A 22,353-nucleotide genomic window follows, 5' to 3' on the forward strand; every position below is an offset into this window, starting at 1 on the left:
CAGCAATTCTACTTCTAGATATACACTGCAGGGCAGTGCTTCCCAAACTGCCAGTGGGAAAGAACTTTTTTTTTTTTTTTTTTCATTTCAATCTATTAGGAACCAATATTTCACAAACTATAATAAATAATGAATTACTAATAATGGAAATAAAAAAGCAAAAACATAAAAAAAACAAAAGGCCCTATTTTTTATTTTTAAATTCAGAAGACATAAAATTGCTATGTTAAAATGCTATAAGAACTTCTCAACATTTATTCTCAATTTCTGAACATATCTCATTGTGGATTGGAAACAAAAAGCTGATCACAGGGCTTTACTTACTCTAAGGAAACTCTCATACGTGTGCTCAAGGAGACATAGATAAAGACATTACTGTGGCACTGTTTGTGAATAAGGAAAAACTAACCAACTCTTCCTCAGTATTTTATCAGAATGAAGGAGGTTCATTAATTTTAATACGAGTTAAATGAATTAACATGAACAAACCTCAAAATAATAGTAAAAATGACAAGCTATAAAATAAAAGGTACAGCTGGATAACATTTTTGTCATTTAAAATAGGTAAAACAATCCTGTAAGTTTTTATGGTTACATACTTAAGAGTAAAAGTATAAAAATTTGGACAGAAAGCATTTACATAAACTTCAAAATAGAAGCTACTCTCAAAAGAAAGATTAAGGAATAAGGCCAGGAAAGGGTACAAAGACTTCAAACAAATCTTTTTCCTTTCAAAGTAAATTTGACCTAAAGGAAATATGGCAAAATGTTAGGTCTTCATTCTCTGTATGTTCCTGAAATATTTAATAATAAAATCCTTAAACTTTCAGTATCCTGAGAAAAAAATGAGGGCCTAAGATGGCAGTTTAATAATATCCTGAAGTGTTAGGGATCTCGATGTAATTCAAAATGAGCAATCTATTCAGATACAACTAGGGGCATGTCAAAGCAAGGATGAATACTAGGATGCTAAGCTTTGGCCAAAAACTTCTCTCTTCTTAATCTATATAAACTAAATTCCTACTCTACAGTCTAAAGCTGCTGATAAACCCGATCCACTCAACCTGTCTTTGAAAAAGACCACAGTACCAGCCAGTAACATGGTGGAGCACCAAAACACTTCATTAAGTATTAAGGCTTCAGGACATCTAAATGTACAAAAGATTTCCTAAGTAGGACACTCTTATTTGTGTCTCATCAATATCCAACACTGATAAAGAATAGTGCTGGATACTGAAGAACAGTGCTTGATACTGACAAAGTATAGGACAAATTCAACACATGTACCTAGAAACAGCCATTTCAGAAAGAAATCCAAGTACCTATGACAGCCTTTTTCCTCTCTGTCTCGGCTTCTTTCTCCACAACCTTTTGTTTCTGTGCAGCTATGAGAAGTTTTGTCTTCTCTGCCTCCCTGTGGAGCAAAACATTATAAAAATTAGGAATAATTCTCTTATGTGTAATCACAGGCAAAAATTTGGCCCGATGATGAGTCAGAAGAACTATTCTTCAGCAAGAACTTTCTGGGCCCATTAAGGAAAGTATGACAGGTGTTAACTTTATTTTACTTATAATAAATTTGAGGGTGAAGGTTAAAGGATTTGTTACCCAGGGCTAGGAGTAAAAGTACATTTGAATGTTAATCCAATTTCCCTCTCTAATTGTATCAGGTAAGGCCTGTGATATGGATGGGAGTATATAAATGCTTCCTTTGTTGCCAGGCTTGCTGCCAAGTCCATACAGAATCACTGGGCAAATTAGAAAAAGGAATCAGCCTCTGGGCAGATGCAATACCTCAGGTGCAGAATGGAATTGGATTTTATTTTATTTATTTATTTATTTAAAGATTTATTTTCTTTCTTTCTTTCCCCTTCTAGACCTGCCTTCCTTAGGTGGACACCCTTGTGCAGTGGCCCCCGCTTATTATATAGAAGATTTAACTAGGTGGCAGTTATTAGGTGATAAACTTGGGTTCCATGTCAGGAAAAATTCTTTTAAGAATTTGAGCTCTCTAATAATGAAAATGGCTGGCCTATCACTAAGCATGTGTGAGTAGAGACTGAGTGGCCACATAGCAGTAAGGGCATTAAAAAAGATTACTATTTGGTGATAGGTTACATGGGATGATCCCAAGGTGACATTTAATTATCTGAAAAGTAACTCCAATACTTTCCCCAAACCCCTCCCCCCAATTCTCCCTCACCAACACTGACAGTCATGAAATTCCATTCTGGATACTATGAGTTATTTGAGCGCAGAGAATACACAGTATTCAATCAAAGCCATCACATTCAAAGCCTGCATCTTCAATAACTATGTTCTTCTAGTAAATGGATCAGACCCTGATCACTTAGCCTGGTTCTTTATGCTTTACAGTTTTAAAAGAAGAGTTCCTTTACTACAATGAAAAAATGAAATAAACAAAAAACCCGCCATATTATGAAAGATAATAGACCCAGGAAAAGAACTCAGAAGTATATCACTCAATTAAGCAGTATTATTACTACTCTTTGGTCCTTTGATTTATACATCTTTTGTATTCTTGACTTTTATAAGGCTGTTTTTCCAGTACTCATATTTTTCTTCTTACTAATTTTATCAGCCAAATTTCCTAAAGACTTTTTTTCTCCTTTTACTATTTGTCGTAAGAGAATAACATTGCCATTTCAACCACAATAAGTATTCCACTAAAAAAGATACTCTACAACACTTATAATCTAATTTCATGTCAAACAAATAACTCCTAATTCCCATCCAGGCCTGGACACATAACAGAGAAGACTACCAGGAGTCAACTCAGGCAAAGCTTCCCCAGAGACACATTTTAAAGATCCTGGTCTCATTTTAGATAGACAATTACATACAATGGAAACCCAAACTTTATACCAACAAGGTGTCTATTCTTACCATTACAACACAGTAACAAAATGTAGGTACTATGTTCAACCTTAACAGCTAGGACTTTTTCCCATACTTTATTAATATTTAATTCAAAGTACTATTCACACCGAATTATAGCTCCTTAGGCTTCCAGCAACAGTTCTACAGTAAATTGCATCCTTAGCCACTAAACTGCTCTTGCAACATCCATAGATAAAGAAAATTAATGAGTCAAATGGGAATTAAAACATTAGAATACATAACATTACTAGAATAAAAGTACAGAAGATAGACATATATCCCACTTCAGATCATAGTATCACATATGTAAGTCTCCTTTAGACTTGTGCATTAGTATGTATCCCATGCATATTACTCACATTAACTCAAAATTTCTTCTTATGGCTTCTGGGATTTTGGGTTTTGTAACACGCACAGCCTAAAAAATAAAAGTGAAAAAGCCATAGTATATTTGAAAAAATAAAATTTCAAACTAAATCTCCTGCAGAAGAGCTCCTCAAATGATGCTGCTAAAACAACTATGACATAACTGCCCACTAATAAGTGTGGGGATCCCACTAGAAAAATCTACTTTTCATGCCTTCATATCAAGAATCAAAGATATGCTGCTGTTTGTTTCCTTAAAAAATGCCTGACTACAGGAAAAAATCACTCTATCTGTTGAAGAAACAAACTCCTGGAGGGAAATGTTCTCCTAAAATATGTTTCAGAAAGCTCTTTAGAAAGATACTTTTGCTTTCCTTTTCAAACTTGTAAACCAAAGAAGCAGGAAGAAGGCAAAGTTCTTAAGATTGAAATTACAAAACTAGAAACAGTGAAAAACAAACAAGAGAAGCCAGGTTAAGTATATGCTATTTAATACAATGGAGAGTAAATCAATTTATCATTTTCTAAACCTATGGTCATTCAGTACTGGCTAAATAAACAGCCCATGACTGAAGGAAAACAAATAACAAAAGCATCTTATATTCTTTCTTCCTACTAATCTCACTTAGAACAAAGTCTGTTTTTGTAGCTATTGTTCACCATTGATTTTTTTTTTTACCTTAACTGTTACCTTAACTGTAGTGGAATTTTTTATAATTAAGATTATAATCTACATGGAAAGTGCTGGTTTTTTGCTGCCTGATTTTTCTACATCAAGTGGAGCCCCACCTCCACTGCAAATGAAGACATATAACATTTTGCCAACTTGAATAAAGTTTTAACTTCTCTCTGAAAATTGTCTAAACTTTTAAGCAACAAAGCTTTTAAGCACTGTATGAAAGGGAATGGTCAAATCTGTAATTTTCAGGACTAATGTAAGTTAATAATAAGGGTTAGAGTGGAACAGAATAAGAAGCAGGGACAGTGGGGAAAGAATCCACTAAACACTGAAGGTGAGGCATGTGAGACAACAAGGAATAGCTTTGCGGAGATATCCAGCAGACAGACAATGAAAAATTCAGAATCCGCATTTGTGAGAACTGTCAGATTTCACTATGTGAGTACCAGAAATTCTGACAAATTCCAGTACTGTCTAATATGACTCAGAGGGAAGCACTATTATACTGTTATATTACATTTAATTAAGACACTGGCCATATAGTCTTTTTTTTTTTTATATGGAGGGCTGGTGCTCAACCACTGAGTGACATCAGCTCCCTTGAGTTGTTTTTTTTTTTAATTTGCTAGTTTTTTTTTTCAAAGACTTATCCCACTCCCCTAGCCATCTGCGATCGCTGTTTGCTCTGTGCCCATTCGTTGCACTTTCTTCTGTGTCTGCTTGTCTTCTCTTCTCGTCTCTTTAGAAGGCACCAGGAACCAATTCTGGGACCTCCGACATGGGAGAGAAGCACTCAATCATTTAAGCCACCTCAGCCCTGATCTGCTGCATCTCTGACCCCTCTCCATCTCCCTTTGTTGTGTCATCTTGCTGCACAAGCTCTCCAAGGTGCGGGCCATCAGCTCTCAGTGGTGCAGGCCAGCTTACCTTCACCAGGAGGCCCCAGGAATCAAACCTGATTATATGGTGGACAAGAGTCAAATTGCTTGAGCCACATTTGCTTTCCTGCTGTTTTTTTGTTTTTCTCTAGAAGGCACCGCAAACCAAACCTGGGACCTCCTAAGTGGGAGATGGGCACTCAACTGCGTGAGCCATATCTGCTCCCCCATATAGCTTTCTAAGAAAAATTTATTCCCCTCCCCATTGTTTGTGCTCGCTGTCTGCTCTCTGTCCATTTGCTGTGTGTTCTTCTGTGTCTGCTTGCCCTCTCTTTAGGTGGCAGCGGGAACAGATCCTAGGACCTTCTGGAGTGGGAGAGAGGCACTCAATTGCTGGCACCACCTCAGCTCCCTGGTCTGCTGCAGTCTCTCCTCTGTGTCTCTTTTTGTTGTGTCATCTTGCTGAGCCAGCTCTTCCCACAAGCCAGCTTGCCTTCACGAGGAGGTCCCAGGAATCAAACTCTGGACCTCCCATATGGTAGATGGGAACCTAATCACCTGAGCCACATCCACTTTCCCCATATAGTTTTTTTTTATCCACCCCCCTTCCCTTGCAGCTTGCTTGCTATCTGCTCTGTCCATTTGCTTTGTGTTCTTCAGTGTGTCTGTATTTATTTAATTTCTTTCCCCTTCCCTGCTCCCCCCGCATCTCATCGTCTGCTTTCTGTGTTCATTCGCCGTGTGTTTTTCTGTGTCCGCTTGTATTCTTGTCAGGGGCACCTGGAATCTGTATCTCTTTTTGTTGTGTCATCTTGCTGCATCAGCTCTGTGTGTGTGCGGCACCATCCCTGGGCAGGCTGCACTTTTTTCGCACTGGGCAGCTCTCCTTACGGGGCACACTCCTTGTGCGTGGGGCTCCCCTATGTGGGGGAAACCCCTGCATGGCACGGCACTCCTTCTGTGTATCAGCACTGCGTGTGGGCCAGTTCATCACATAGGTCAAGAGGCCCTGGATTTGAACCTTGGACCTCCCATGTGGTAGGCAGACACCCTATCTGTTGGGTCAAATCCGCTTACCCATATATTTATTTATTTTTATTTATCCCCCCCACCACTCTTGCAGCTTCCTTGTTGTCTGCTCTCTGTGTCCATATGTTGTGTGCTCTTCTGTGTTTTTACTTGTCTCCCTTTTTTGTTGGGTCACCTAGCTGAGTCAGCTCTCCGAGCACTTATGGGCCGGGCACCTCTCCGTGGTACCTGCAGGCCAGGCGGCTCTCTGCAGCATGCCAGCAAGCCTGCCTTCACAAGGAGGCCCCAGGACACAAACCTAGGGCCTCCCATATGGTAGATAGGAGCCCAACTGATTAAGCCACAGCCGCTTCCCCCCATATAGCTTTTTAACCTTAAAAAAAAAAAAAAAAAAGCATACAATAAGATCGTCTTTTGAAGATTCGCTTTGCTGTAAAAGAATAAAGAGCATACCCACACACTTTCCAATCTTGGGAAACCTCAAAATTTTCAAATACCTGCAGTAACTGATATAAGTTGCAGCATAAGAGATTTAAATAGGAAAGAAAATGCAACATATCCAAAAACAAGAGCCAAAAATATATACCTATATGTATGTGTATATAGGTAAGAGTAGAAAGGGGAAAAAAAAAAGCAGCTGATGTGCTGCATTAAGTCAGCTATCAGTTGCCTCGAAGGGAAGGCAACACAGAACTTTATGGAATCAAATACAGAGAGACAAGAGAGGAGGTAAAGATGGGACCAGGGGACTCAACAGCTTCTGGAACTGAGAGCCTCAACCCTAGTTTCCACATCATATTTATTTGGAAACAAATGAGCAGCAGTTTGCTATCAGAACTGCAACATCATCTACAATAACAGGAAGCAACTGCAACATTTACAATAAGGTAACAACTACAATAACAGGAAGCTATTGCAACATCATCTACAATAACAGGAAGCAACAAATAGGTAAGCCAGTTTCCTACAACACTGATGAAATGAACAGACCGGTTAAAACTGCCCCTAAGTTACAGTCATATTTTAAACCAAAAGCCAGAATAGAACATAGTCATTCCCTTAAATAACAGGAAAAAACATCAAGGATGACTACTTTCATCACCCTAATTTACTACAGTAGCTATTCAAGAAAGAAAACAGGGTATAAATATAAGGAAGGGAAAAATTAAAATTCTTATTGTTAGAGAGAATGTTCATTCAACAACAAATATTTATCAGTTGCCTACTCTGACAATTTCAGGCACTGCTGATTTCAGGCACTGTGAATCCAGCAGTGAACCACAAGGCAAGATTGCTGTCACAGAACTTAAAATTCTAAACGGAAGAAATAGACAATAAATAACCATCAAAAAGGGAAGTGGACGTGGCTCAAGTGACTGGCCTCCCACCTACCACATGGGAGGTCCACGATTTGGTTCCCAGTGCCTCCTAAAGAAGACAGCGAGCTGTCCTGACAGGCAGGCATGGCAAGCTGACACAACAAGATGATGCAACAAGAGGCACAAGAAGAAGAAAAAAAAACAAAAATAAAAACAAAAAAATGAGACACAACATAGTAGGGAGCTGAGGTTCCCGGTGCCTCCTAAAGAGGACAAGCAGGATGGTGAGCTGGCCCAATGGGCAGGTGCAGCAAGCTGATATAAAAAGATGATGCAACAAGAAACACAAGAGGCAAAACATAATGAGAGAAATAACAAAGCAAGGAATGGAGGTGGCTTAAGCAATTAGGCACCTCTCTCCCACATTAGTGGTCCCAGGTTCAGTTCCCAGGTTCTCCTAAAGAAACAAAGAAGACAGACAGACATGGCAAGTATAGGGTGGGGTGAGGAGAGATAAATAACAATAAATCTAAAAAAAACAAAAAAACTATCAAAAAGCAAATAAATAAATGAGAGAATTTCAGCTAGCTATGAGTGTTATGTCAAGATTTAAATAGACAATTTGGGAACTGGGAAACGGAGAGGGAAGTCAAGATAATTCTATTTATATAGACTCGAAAATCTAAGGAAATTAATAAAAAACATTACTAGGGATGAAAAATTTGGCAAAGCTACAGATAAAAGAGACAATTGCATTCCCCGATGCCTAAAAAAAAAAGATTATATATTCAACAGCATTAAAACTCTTCAATACATAAATATTAATTTAACTCAAGATGAGTTTCTCCCCCAATCAGAATTCTACAAGAAACAAAAAGGATAATGATTAAGTAAAACCATAAACTGTATCCCTAATTTAAAAACTCATATGCCTATTTAGTACCTGATATAGCTTGAAAATATCAATAATGAAAACTCACATGCAAGAGTAAGTTGGCAGAAATATCAAAGGTCTTTATTTTTTAAAAGATGATGCATCTCACCAGATTTTAAAATGGAATAAAAAGTCAAATTATTGCAACCATATGGTAATGTGTAAAACATAAATAGAAAGGCTGATCAGAATTGCAGTTTTAAAAATGCATTCTGATTATTGCTAAAAAATTATTTTATAGCAAAACAAAAGCTACCAAAGTGGAAATCTTGCCCTACCAGTTTAAAAAAATATTAGAACGCTGAATTTTTCCATTCAATACTTTTTAATAAAAACATTAAGAAAACAAATATAAATAAATTCAAATGATTCCTTCTGCTGCTGTACAAAAAATGAAATGGACAAGGGCATGAAAAAAGTTGAGAAACTAGATAGGAGACTATTGGAGAAGTCCAGGCTTGGTCTAGGGAGGTGGCAGAGAAAATGGAGATGTGGACAGTTTCAGATGGGTTCTGGTGGTAGAAACAGCAGGGTAAGGGGTCTGACTAAATGCTGAGGGTAGGGTGATATCAAAGATACCTCCCATACTTCTAAAATGGTATCCTGAAGGGAAGTATCATTTACTGACATGAAGGAAAAAAAAAAAAATCAGAAAGAAGCAGATTTGATGGGAAAAGATGAAGGGCTCAATAACTAATAAAAGAGTGGTAACAGATCAATGGAACAGAAAAAAGTCCAGAAAAAGACTTTAATATTGATAGAATTTAGTATATAATGCAAATGTTACCTCAAATAATAGGAGAAGGGAGGATAAGTTATTCAGTAATTAGCGTAACTGCCTAGTGTGGGAAGAGGGAGTAAAAGACCTATCTCACAATTGACATCAGAATAGATTTCAGATGTATTAAAGATTTAAGTCTAAAAGTATGACTATAAAAGTACAGAAAAATTTTGTAATTTCTTATTTTATTTAAATTTCTATAATCTTGAAAGGGTTAAAGGCTCTTAAAGCATGCCAGCATAGCAAAATAGCATAAAGAAAAAAGACTGAAATTACTACATAAAAGTTTAAAACTTCAAAATCATCAGGATAAAAAAGCAAAGTTAACTGCCAAAGGAAAAACTGGGAGAAAATGTTTCCAATGCATTTTTTAAAAAGTTGTAATAACAAACACATTAAAATAGGCAGGTGCAAAATGACTGAGTAGAAAGGTTTACAAATCATTCCCTCCGCTAGAAAAATGAAAGAGCTAGAAAAAGAGATTGAAATTAACTAGGCGATAATCCTGAAACCAAAATGGACATTCAGAACAACTACAGGAATGTGAGAAGAAGCAAAGGCTGCTTGCTCTGAAGAGTTTAGTTTTTGTAAGTTAAAGTATGAACCAGTGACCAGCCCCCATGGCTCAGCCTAGTGGCAGTGCTGTAGAAATGACTGCAGTTGTAGCAACAAGACTTGGATTCTGGGAGTGGCCGCTGGGGCCAGGGCTGGGAAGGAAACCTTCTCCTCTAAAAGTTGGCGTTGAGGGTCAAGGTCAATCTGGGAGATCCCTGAGGGACCAGTACAGAGCTGGCCTCAGTTTGGTCGTCTGGGCAGCAGTGCTTTCCAGTTCCCACTAGCACCCACCTGGACACAAAGAGCTAGGGTTGTGTTGTTTTTCCCTTCTGAGTGTGGGCATTTCCTGGTCTGGCATTTCTCTGATACCTCAGCACAGACTCTGGCCATGGTTTCAATCATCACTACAGCAGCAGCTTCTGGTCTCATCCCAGCATCTACCAGGACTGAAAGACTTCAGAGCACTTTTTCATTGGTTGGATTTTCTCTTTTTTGTGTTGTTTAGTCTGTGGGATACCAGAGGACCCAGCTCAGACAAATCCAGCCTTGGTTTTTGTATTAGTCAGGGTTCTCTAGGGAAACAGAATCAACAAGGGATATCTATTGATAGTAAGAGATTTATCAGAGTCTCTCATGCACCCGTGGGGATGCACAAGTCCAGGTTCTGCAGGCAGGCTGCAAAGAGGAGCTCTAATCAAAGTCCAATGAAGATTCTTGACGAGTTCTGGGAGATGCTGGCTGTCTAAAGACGAGCTGGGAACTTCTCTCTGAATGCTGGAATCACTTCCCCTTTTAAGGGATTCAACTGATGGGGTTAAGCATCACTCACTGCTGATGGCAAGCTCCCTGCCTGATGGAATTATAATCAGCTATCTATGATTTACCACTGCAGTAAAGTCAATGGGGACTAAAGTCCATAAATGCCCTTGTATTAGTTAGTCCAGCGCTTCCTTGACCAAACGACTGGGCACAATTACCTGGCCGCGTTGACACAATAGCCTAACCATCATGGTTTCTCTCAGAAGCAAAATCTTCTGGCCTTAAACCAGCATCTACAGGAACAGAGAGAGCCAGTGTCCTTCTTTCTCTCCTTTTTTTTGTTTGGCTGGTTTTTCCTTTCTGTTTTATATTTTTCGGTCTGATAGATTCCTGAGGGATAAGCAGGGTCACTGACTGGCCTAGGTTTTGGCCTCAAATAGCAGCTTTTGGCACATAACAAGAGACTTAGAGAGGCAATGCACTTCATTATTTGTTTCCTTGTGTGTGTTTTTGTTTTTTCTTTTAAGAGTGTTTTGTCCTTTTGTTATTATTTCTTTTCTCCCGCCTCCCCCACTTTTTAATTGGTGTTGTTAGTCTGGCAGACTAAAGAGTGGGAGAACTAGATTTCCAGAGGTACTACAATACAATACTCAGAATGTCTAGTTCTCAACAAAAAAAATTGCAAAACATACAAGGAGAGAGGAAAGTATGACCAATCACAAGAAAAAAAAAATCAATGGAAAATATTTCAGAGGAAGTACAGTCCCTGGAATTACTAATCAGTGATTTTAGAAAAATGCTCATGAATAGGATCAATAACTAAAGGAAAACATGGACAAAGAAATAAAGGAAATAAGGAAGCCATTACCTGCACAAAATGAGAATTTCTATAATGAAACAGAAATTAAAAAGAACCAGATAGAAATTCTGGAACTTAAAAATAACCAAAGTGAATATTCAAAAGAGGGATTCAAGAGTAGATTGAAAAAGGCAGAAGAAAGGATCAGTGAACAAGAATACAAATATATGCATTATAGGAGTCCCAGAGACAGAAGAGAGAGAGAGAGCCAGAAAAAATTTTTTGAAGAAATAATGGCAGAAAAGCTTTTGAAAAGATATGAACATACAAATTCAAAATTTTCAAGCAAAGCCAAGCAGGATGAACCCAAAGAGATCTTCACTGAGGTATTAATATGATCAAACTGTCCAATCCCAAGGACAAAGAATCTTAAAAACAGCAAGAGAGAAGCAATGTGTCACATATAAGATATTCTTAATAAGATTAATATTTGAATTCTCATCAGAAACCATGGAGGTCAGAAGGCAGTGGGAGGATATAGTTAAAGAACTGACAGAAAGAAAGAAAAGAAAACTGTTACCCAAAAATAATATACCCAGCACAGTTGTCTTTCAAAAATTAAGGATAAATAAAAACCTTTAGGGACAAAAACTGAAGGAATTAATTACAACTAGTCCTGCCTTACTGGAAATGCTAAAGGGAGTCCTGTATGTTGAAAGGAAAGAACACTGGATAGTATCTTGATGCTGGATGAAGAAATAAAGGTGTAATGAGTGTAAATAGCAATATGGGTACATATATATGCCAGTATTATTTTATTTTTCATTTGTAATGCTGTCTTTTACTTCTTATTTAAGGCTTAAAGTTCAAATGCATAAAACGCAAGTGCATCTTTGTAAATCTTTGTTAGTGGGCACACAATGCAGAAAAATATAATATGTGACATGAACAACATAAAAGGGAAGAATGGAGAGATGTAGGTCCTAGGTACGTAGAGGCTACTAAAGTCAAGTCGGAATCAACACAAAGTAAACTGTAATAGATTTAGTATGCCAAATGTAATCCCCATGGTAATCATAAAGAAAATATCTAAAACATCTACATAAAAGGAAAGAATAAGTGATTCAAAATGACTTATTAAAAAAGATCATCTAAACAAAAAGGCAGGCAGTAATGGAGAAAAGGAAAAAAATAAACAGTATCAGTCTTAGGAGTGAATCTTGCCTTATCAGTAATTTCCCTAAATATAAATGGATTAAATTCTCCAATCAAAAGAAGAAGTGGGCAGAATGGATAAAAAAACATGTTCCTACTATATGATTTTCACAAGAGACCCATCTTAGACCCTCAGATACAAAAGGTTGAAAATTAAAGGATGGAAAAAAATATTTATTGCATATAGAATATCAAGAGAGAGGTGTGGCTATATACAAAAAACAAAAGCCAAAACCAAAAACCAACCTGTACCAAATACAGAGATTTAATCAATAATCAAAAACGGGCCACCAATGCTGACTATAGTTGGTTAAAAAAAAAAAAAAACAAAAACCTTCCACCAAAGGAAAATCCAGGACCAGATGGCTTCACTGGTGAAGTCTATTCAACACTGAACGAAGAAAGAAGAATTAGTACTTCTCAAATTCTTCCAAAGAAATTGGGTGGGGGTGGGGGGTGGGGGACAGGGACACGGACACTTCCTAATTCATTCTATGAGGCCAGCATTACTCTGATTCCAAAGCCTGGTAAAGACATCACAAGAAAAGAAAATCACAGGCCAATTTTCCTTTTGAATATAGATGCAAACATCCCCTTGGCAAAACTAGCAAACTGCTTCCAATAGCATTAAAAAGATTATATACCATGACCAAGTGGGATTCTCACCGATATCCAAATGTAGTTCAACATACAAACATCAATGTAATACACTTCATTCATAAAATGAAAGAAAAAAAAGAAACACAAAAAACCATGATTATCTCAATAGATGCAGAAAAGGCTTTGAAAAAATCCAGTACCCTTTCATAATAAAAATACTCAGAAAAGTAAGAAGAGAAGGGAATTTTCTCAACATGATAAGGGCCATTTATGAAAAATTCACAGCTAATATTACACTCAATACTGAAAGAGTTAAGGCTTTACCCCTAAGATCAGGAATGAGACAAGAATACCCACTCTCATCACTGCTGTTCAATATTGTACTAGAACAATCAGGCAAAAAAAAAAAAAAAGAAACGAAACTGGAAAGGAAGACGTAACAGGAACTCTATTGGCAGATGACATGATCTTACATACAGAAAACCCAAAGGAATCCACAAGGAAACTATTAGAACTAATAAATGAATTCAGCAAAGTGGCAGAGTACAATATTAATACACAAAAACAACCGTTCCTATATACTAGCAATGAAAATCCAAACCGAGGAACTAAGAAAATTCTATTTACAATACTGTCTAAAATAATAAAATATCTAGCATAAATTTAACTAAGGATACAAAAGATTTGCATACTGAAAACTATAAAACATTGCTGAAAGCAATTAAAGAAGACAGTTAATAAATGGCAAGATATACCATGTCCAAGGATTGGAAGAGTTACTATTTTTAATATCAATAATACCCAAAGCAATTTACAAATTCAATGCAATCCTTATTAAAATTCCAGCAGCCTCTTTACAGAAACAGAAAAACTAATCCTCAAATTTATATGGAACAGCAAGGGGCCTGAAATAGTTGTTAAAATCTTGAGAAAAAAGAACAAGTATAAAGGACTCACAACACCCAATTTCAAATTGTATTATCAAATGATAATAATCAAAATAGTGTGCTACTGGCACAAACACAGACAAATAGATTACTGGAAAAGAACTGAAAGTCCAGAAACAAACCCACACATCTATGTATGACCAACTGATTTTTGACAAAGATGCTAAGTACATGCAATGGGGAAACAAAAAGTCTCTTCAACAAATGCTGAGGGGAAAACTGATATCCACATGCAGGAGAATGAAGTTAGACTCCTACCTCACACCATAAACTTAATTCAACTCAAAATGGATCAAGGATCTAAATATAAGAGCTAAAACGATAAGACTCTTAGAAGATAACATAGGGGAAAGCGTACTTAGCCCAGTGGATAGGGCATCTGCCTACCACATGGGAGGTCCGCAGTTCAAACTCCAGGTCTCCTTGACCTGTGTGGAGCTGGCCCATGTGCAGTGCTGATGCACGCAAGGTGGGGTGTCCCCCGCATAGGGGAGCCCCACACACAAGGAGTGCGCCCAGTAAGGAGAGCCACCAGTGTGAAAGAAAGTGCAGCCTGCCCAAGAATGGCACCGCGCACACAGAAAGCTGACACAATAAGAAGGTGCAACAAAAAGAAACAGAGATTCCCAGTGCTGCTGCTAAGCAGGATAAAGGTCACAGAAGAACACGCAGCAAATGGACACAGAGAGCAGACAATGGGGGGTGGGGTGGAGGGAAGAGAAATAAATTAAAAAAATAAATCTTTAAAAAAAAAAAGATAACATAGGGGCAAATCTTCATAACCTGGGATTCAGCAACAGATTCTTAGATACGACAACAAAATCACAAGCATCAGACAATTCTGAAGTCATCAAAATTAAAAATTTGTACATCAAAGCAATTTATCAAGAAAGAGAAAAGATTACCTACAGAATGGGAAAAAATAGTTTCAAACCATGTATCACATAAGGGTTTAATATCTAGACTATACAAAGAATTTCTACAATTTAATAACAAAAAGACAACCCAATTTAAAGTGGGCAAAGGATTTGAATAGACATTTTTATCCAACAAAAAGAAAAATGAAGTTTTGAGACATGCTGCAACATGAAACTTTGAAAACATTATGCTCAGTGAAACAAGCAAGAGTGTAAGGACAAAACGTGTATATCAGTTAGAGGGTAGGAGGAGAGAGGGAGGACGGGGAGTATTTGTTAAAAAAAAAACATTAAAAAAATCAGTGGTTGTGATGGGCTGTGGTGGTGAAAACGGTCTTTTTACAGCACGGAAACTATTATTATGATAATACCATAATGGTGGATACGTGATGTTACATATTTATCAAAATCCACAGAACTGTATACACAGATCCTAATGTGAACTATGGAAACTATGGTCTTTAGTTACTAATGATGTACCAATACTGGCTCTTCATAACAAGTGTACTACACTAATGCAAGATGTTAACAATAGGGGAAACTATGCATATTGGGTGGTATACAGAAACTCTGCACTTTCTCACAACTTTTCTGTAAACATAAAACTGCTCTAAATATAAAGCTTATTGAAACAAAATGAAAAAACAGCTTATTTAAGTCAATGAAAAAAATTTCAAATAAAAATTTATCAAAAGCAAGAAACAATTCACAAATGAAATACAAATGGATAACAAATATCCTAGGGCATACAAAATAATGCCAGATTAATTTTCTCCAAAAGATTTAAGAGAGAAAGATAGCGAGCATGTATCCATTAATCTGCTTATTATCTGAGTACAATCACACAATCAAGTGTGTGGGAACTACAGGTCACCGACACTGCTTATCAGATTATAAACTGCTAAAATCTGTCTGAAAGGCAATCAGCAATATCAATCAAAAAGTCCCAAAAAGGGGTATACACTTTGACCCATCAGTCTCACTTTTAGAAATGTATCTATTGGAAGGTCTTTAAAAATGTATGGATGAGCTTGGTCATTGAAAATGTATATAATAGCAAATAACTGGAAACCAAAGAGATTAATTGGGGGAAAAATACACTAAATGTAAGATATGGACTACAATTAGTGGTAATATTTTGATGTTTTCATCATTTGTAACAAATGTTCCACAAGACAATTTGTTGGTGGTAAGATGTTGTATGGGAGCCCTATAGGTTATGCATGTGGTTTTGTAAGTTCATAGCTTTTACGATACACTTAATGTTTACAAATGAATTATATACTTTAATAAAATTTTTTTTAAAAAGTCATAAAGCTAAATCTGTAATTTTGAAAGTTGTTCAAATATACTGTTAGTGAAAAAAGCAGGTATGGTATGATTCTACCTCTGTTTAATATTTACTTATATCTACAAATATATGCTCCTGTACATTAAGAAGAGTCTGGATGGGAGGCAGATGTGGTTCAAGGGATTGGGCTTCGATTCCCAGGCTTCGATTCTGGGGTACGATTCCCAGGGCATCCTGGTGAAGGCAAGCTGGCCCGCATAGACACTGGCCCGAGTGGAGAGCTGGTCCACACAGAGTGCTGGCCTGCGTGGTGAGCTGGCCCAAGCAGAGAGCTGGCGCAGCAAGATGATGCAACAGAAAAAGACACAGAGGAAAGACAATAAGAGATGCAGCAGACCAGGGAGCTGAAGTAGTACAAGAGACTGAGCACCTCTCTCCCACTCCAGAAGGTCCCAGGATCAGTTCCCAGCACTGCCTAAAGAGAAGACAAGCAGACACAGAAGAGCCATGGCGAATGCACAATGGACACAGAGAGCAGACAACAGGGGAGAAATCAATCAATATTAAAAAAAAAAAAAAAAAAGAAGAAGAGTCTGGAAAGTTAATAGTATTGTTTCTATGCTTTAAAATTACTGGTGCATTTCATTTTGTTTTTCATCCTTTTCCTAATTTCTTTACAACATATATAACATCTTCGTGTATAAAAATATCCAGAACACAAAAAGAATCACTACAAATAGTAAGTTAGAAAAAGAAAAACAATCCAACAGAAAAATGGGCTAAGAATTTGAATAGGCAATTGAGAAGAGAGTATAAATGGCCAATAAAAATACCAAAGATGCTCAACCTCATTAATAATCAAGGATATATAAATCAAAGAAAAATAACTTTACACCTATTCATATGGCAAAAACTAAGATGTGTGATTTCTTTAAAATCTGGGTCACAGGGAAGAAAGTATTTGCATATACTATCAGTAAAAATATAGATTTGTACAGTCACTTGAAAGGATTATTATCTACTACTAATAAAAACGTACTGATCCTTTGATCTAGCAAATAATTTCACATCTAGGGATCTACTCTAGATAAACACTTGCTCATTTATACAAAGACGTGTCAGAATGTGCACTATAGCAAAACACTGGAAACAATAAGAAAATGGATAAGTAATATGAGGAAAGGAATTTTAGGCAGCTATTAAAATGCAGAGTTAAGAGCTCTAAGTAACAATCTGGGAAGAATCTAAGAAATATGTGACAATCACATTCATTATCTTGAAAATCAAACTATTCCAACCATAAGTGACTGAATAACCAGTAGGATTTTACAAAGTTAGTGCTGGATATTTCAAATGATGCCTTACGTTTGCCAGCTCACCTTTAGGTACCTCTGTGAGATAAGGGCATAGCATGAATGAAGCCACAGGAAAAAACTTGCTCAACTTACCAGTCTCATTTATGACAAACACATGTACACACATGATCACGTACACTGAATGGACACTGTCAGTGGCAGAACCACTGAGCTTGAAGAATTGAGACATGTGACACCTAAGAAAGCTTTATCCTTAGCATCAGATAATGTTAATCACAACAATTAACTGATCTCCTAGATACTCTGAGAAAGGACACTACAGAAGGACACTACTGTTCAGGTAATCCAGATCCAGAGCAATGGCTTTCAAACATTACGGATCATGACAATAGTAAGAAAGACAATTCTGGAAGTGGATGTGGATGCTCAAGTGATTAGGCGCCTCCCTCCCACATGGGAAGTCCTGGGTTTGGTTCCTGGTGCCTCCTAAAAAGACGAGCACACAACCAACAGACACAAAGAGCAGACAGCAAATGCAAATACAAGGGGCGGGGGGAATAAATCTTAAAAAAAAAAAGACAACTCCCATTAAAATCCAATATAAACAACCGCCCCACACACAGTTACATATAACAAAAGTTTCACTGAATAATACTATACTACGTGTCACATGGTCATTTCTTTTCCTATTCTATTTCATTTTATTTAAAAGGCTGGTCATGACTCACTAAAGCTGACTTTACACTTCACTAATTGATTTCAACCCACAATCGGAAAATACACTGATCCAGAAAAGTAGGCGGATGGGCTCTCACTATTCTATTTCCCCCTGCTACCATGACTAGCACCACTAAACTGATCTCCTACCTTGCTTTTACTCAGACCATCCTGTTCACCTGATAATGCCTTCCTCATTCCTTTCCCCATATAAATACTATTAATTCTTCCAGACCTACCTAAAATCTCAACTCATTGTCTTCCCCATCACACTCCTGAAATGTTCACTCACTCCTAATTCCTACAGCAATAATCATGAAATCAATTCAACTGTTAGTATTTTGTGACTCTGTGACATCTATTTTGTCTAGAATTATTATTCAAATATTTTTCATCTTTTTTTTTAAAGATACATAGATGACACTAAATATTCAAATCTTATATTTGAACTTTTTCATAATCTCTCTAAGGACGAGAGTTACTTTTAAAACTGATTTATAACCACTCTGGGTCTTAATAATGCCCCATGTATAGCATTTCCTTTTAAGAGCCTCAGCTTATCTGTGCTCTCTCAAAGTGTTCACAAGAATATGCCACCCATGGTAAGTTACAAGAGCAATTTTGGCAGAGACCTACAGTCAAAAATGAGAAAGGTATTCTATAAGTCACCACTGCACTTCAATTAAATAATTGCTGAATAAACAGTTTGATGAAAAGCAGACTAAATTCAGAACTCTCAAATTCTCAGAGAACTTCCCTAGGAAAAGAACTTACCTGTATAGTGAGACCTGGGGCCATGAAGTTTAAATCTTTTTGCAGAGCTTGTTTCAGGTTCTCATCTATTTGATCTGTTTTGGAAGCCAAGAACAACAGCTCTAATGATACTCAATTTTTTTTCAATATATTAATAGTGAAATAAAACCAATCATTATTAGATCTGAAGTTTCCATGGTAGTATTCTTTTATAGAGCTTAAACTGCTTCATATACATAATATTCTGTTTTCCTTTTATGTGGGAAAAAGTGTGAGAAATTACCTAATAAAGAAATTAAGGAAGATGACAAACAGCTAGTCTAAGTTCACCCAGCAGATGGAGAACCTGGATCTCTAGTATCTCAATTCAGCGTTCTTACCCTGATTCACATAAAAAAGAAAATTCTTATCTTCAATCAAAATTGTTAGATTTCATTTTCATAAACCTCAGCCTTACCATTATTTTGGATTTAAAAAGAAAAGAATGAAGGCTCACAGCAAGGACTCTGAAGCACATAAAAAATGGACAATTAAATGCCATTTTACTTATGAATTTTCTACCCATCTCAACAGTACCTTCACCATTATTAAGATGGAAAGCAGTGATGTGACAATATCAAGACAGATTGGTTTCTTCATACCCCATCCCAGTGGTTGTCAATCATCAAAGAAGAATCAATCAGTAGATTTCTAAATGGATCAACCATTCCTATGCCTCTCCCTCAAAAAGTCACTAGGAATTCCAGGAGGGGGAGGTGAGCAACTGATAGCAATAATCCATTCCCTGGATCTTTTAGGATCACTAATGAAAAGTAAGTTATAAGGAAAAGAGTTAACACACCAGACCTAAGACTGCAATCCTTACAATGGCCTGTCTGCAAGGTTGGCCCTTGGCTGGTATTTGGAAATTTGGATTTGGAGAGGGTTCCCATCATTCCCAGATCTGCTAAGAGTGATTCACTGTATATAAACTGTTTATACAAACAAAGCAGTTTATGCTAAACACCTGCTTCCCTTCTGGGAGTCTGGAATTTTAGTGTATGCTAGGTAGAGTGTGCCTATGTGACCAACTCCCAATAAAAACCTTGGGTGCTGAGTCTCTAATGAGCTTCCCTGGTAGATATTTCACACATGTTTACACAATTATGTGAAAATGACTATATGCTGAGTTCTGTTAATTCTCTTAGCAAATCACTGAATCTGGAGGTGTTGGGAACATAACTCCTCAAGACTTCTAAATTTCCTCAAATTATCTATTAAATTAGCCATAAAACTAATTTTCAGTAAATTTATCACAGTAAAAACAGAATACAGTCTAAGTAAATGAAGCTTTTCCTATCTCTATCAAGTTATATATTTTACATGTCAGAAAATCATAACCATTCTTAAAGTATCTTGTTGGTAAACTATTGGTTTAACCTTAAACTTTAAATGTAAGATAAAAAATATTTTAAAAACAACTGATTTACTATAAATTCAGAAGAAATGCTCAAAATGCATAAGGTTTACTAATATTATAGTATCCATAAATGAGTTGAGCAAGATTTCCAATGGACTACTTACATACTTAAAATAAGACACTTACCAAACAATTCAATGTAAACTTCTTGAAGTGTGTGGGCACTGCAAAACTGGTTCAGTTCATGGTGGATTTTATTAAAGATTAAAGTCTTGTCATAATCTGCAGTGTAGTTCCTTACGATATCAAACACTGCAGGAGAAGTACAATTCATGCGTATTTTACATAAAACTGACCCAGGTATCTTCTAACTCAGTCAGGCCAAAAGTTATAGTGAGATAATAGATAACATACATAAGGAAGAGTGTCAACTAAATACTGAAAATATAAAACATAACTCGAAAACCTTGTCTATGTTCCTCGTGCTCAATTTTCCAGAAATCTTTAACATTCACAATACTAATGGGCAAACTTTGAATTCCATACTGAAGAGAATTCCATACATTATTTTGGAGTTAATAGGGAACTGTCAAGTTTTCTTGGTCCAATGAGACAACCTACTTTGAATTTTAGCAGTTACATAATCAGATCTGTATTTTGGCAGGATTGTGAAGATGAACTGAGAGGCACAGAAATCAGAGGGAGGGAAAGTATGAGGGAATAACTACACAAGTTTAGCTAAGAGGTAAAGAGGGTCTGAACTAATTGAGGAACAGTGAGAATAAAAGAAGGAAGCAGCTTCTAAAGACCATCTTTAAACAGGAAGTTTTTAAAGGCTGTAAAAAAGGATAACCAGGCTAGAAGGGGATGAAGCTATTATTTACTAGGTCCAACTTTATGTCAAGCAATTACATGTATTAGTATGTAATTTTTGCAAAAATCTCCTAATTTTACACACTAAGAAACAATCAGAGAATTTCAGAAATGTGCCTAAGAGTCAGAATCTGTGCTTTGCCTACTAAACATGCTACTTTGTGCCTTCAGATTCAAGGATTTACTCTCCACTGACTTTCCCATGTAGGATATTAGATGTAATTGGATTCCAAATCATAATTGATGCAAAGACCATCAACACTTGCTGACTGACTCATTTACTTGACTATTCTCCAAATGAACTAGATCTCTTCCCTTCTTCTATTTTTCCAAATATAATCCACTCCAATGATTTGCGACCAGGAAAGTAGATGGAAAAAAGCCTAAGGAAATGCTTAAAAACTGATCCAAATCCACTTGACAGTAATACAGCATGCTCTCTGCTCTGAAATTATTTTATTTTTGTGCCTTACCAGTAATGTGAAATTTAACAAGACTTTATATCCCAATATAATTTTTTTCTAGGTCTGTATTATGTCTTCTCAAGTAAAATAAACTCCTTAAATTATCCTTGATGAACACAGACCCCTGCACATATTAGGTATTAGTTTTGATGAAAGGGATAAAGATAAAATGGCAAAGTGTTCATTAGAAAAGAAAGCATCTAATTATGTTTTTGATTTTAACAGTACCCAATCCATTTTCCCAGTTTTCATCTTTTATGAAGAAAATGCTTTACCCATACAGAGGACTTTCAAATTGCTTTGCAATTTATGGCAAACATCAATTTAAAAATATTTTTCTATGGTTACAAATCAGTGTGGCTCAAGGAATTGATCAGTTACAGATTTTTAGTACACATGGAAATAATCTCTCATCCTGACTGGATAAAACATTACTTTTCCATTCTAGAAACCAATGACCTTAGTGCTCTTAGAAACCATTCTGCTCAGAGAAGAATAACCCAGATAGCTGCAGAAAGTTAGTCCTGTCCAGAACCTCTGTGACCTATTTCTGCATCCATTCCCTAGAAATGGAAACTATTTCAGGGACTTTCTTTTACATTTATCAGAAGCTATTGATATCACGAAACATTAAAAGTACCTTCCTATTTCTCAATCTTTCAGTAATAAACACTCTGCTTATAACTATAAAAACAAAACATATGGGACCATACCTGCATAAGGAGCCAACATATTAACCACTTCTATTCGGTCAATATATATCATGACTCCACCACTAAAAAAAAAAAAAAAGGAAAAATTATGAACTAAATGCAAACCTATTATAATCCCACATTAATTCTATAGACCCAAATATATCCC

General features: G+C 36.6%; 1 protein-coding gene across 2 annotated transcripts in view; it reads right to left on the bottom strand.

Moving 5' to 3' along the window:
• ERLIN1 (ER lipid raft associated 1) overlaps nucleotides 1-22,353 on the bottom strand; it is a 44,490-nt gene that overhangs the window by 13,007 nt on the left and 9,130 nt on the right. For both annotated transcript variants that reach the window (XM_004459192.4, XM_058298505.1), the window contains exons 5-9: nucleotides 22,206-22,267; nucleotides 20,342-20,467; nucleotides 18,778-18,851; nucleotides 3,261-3,319; nucleotides 1,323-1,414 (exon numbers count right to left, since the gene is read on the bottom strand). In XM_004459192.4, the coding sequence (XP_004459249.1) occupies nucleotides 1,323-1,414; nucleotides 3,261-3,319; nucleotides 18,778-18,851; nucleotides 20,342-20,467; nucleotides 22,206-22,267 (413 nt within the window). The remainder of the gene's footprint in view (nucleotides 1-1,322; nucleotides 1,415-3,260; nucleotides 3,320-18,777; nucleotides 18,852-20,341; nucleotides 20,468-22,205; nucleotides 22,268-22,353) is intronic.

This window comes from Dasypus novemcinctus, chromosome 6 (assembly GCF_030445035.2).
Source record: "Dasypus novemcinctus isolate mDasNov1 chromosome 6, mDasNov1.1.hap2, whole genome shotgun sequence".
Classification (NCBI taxonomy): domain Eukaryota; kingdom Metazoa; phylum Chordata; class Mammalia; order Cingulata; family Dasypodidae; genus Dasypus; species Dasypus novemcinctus.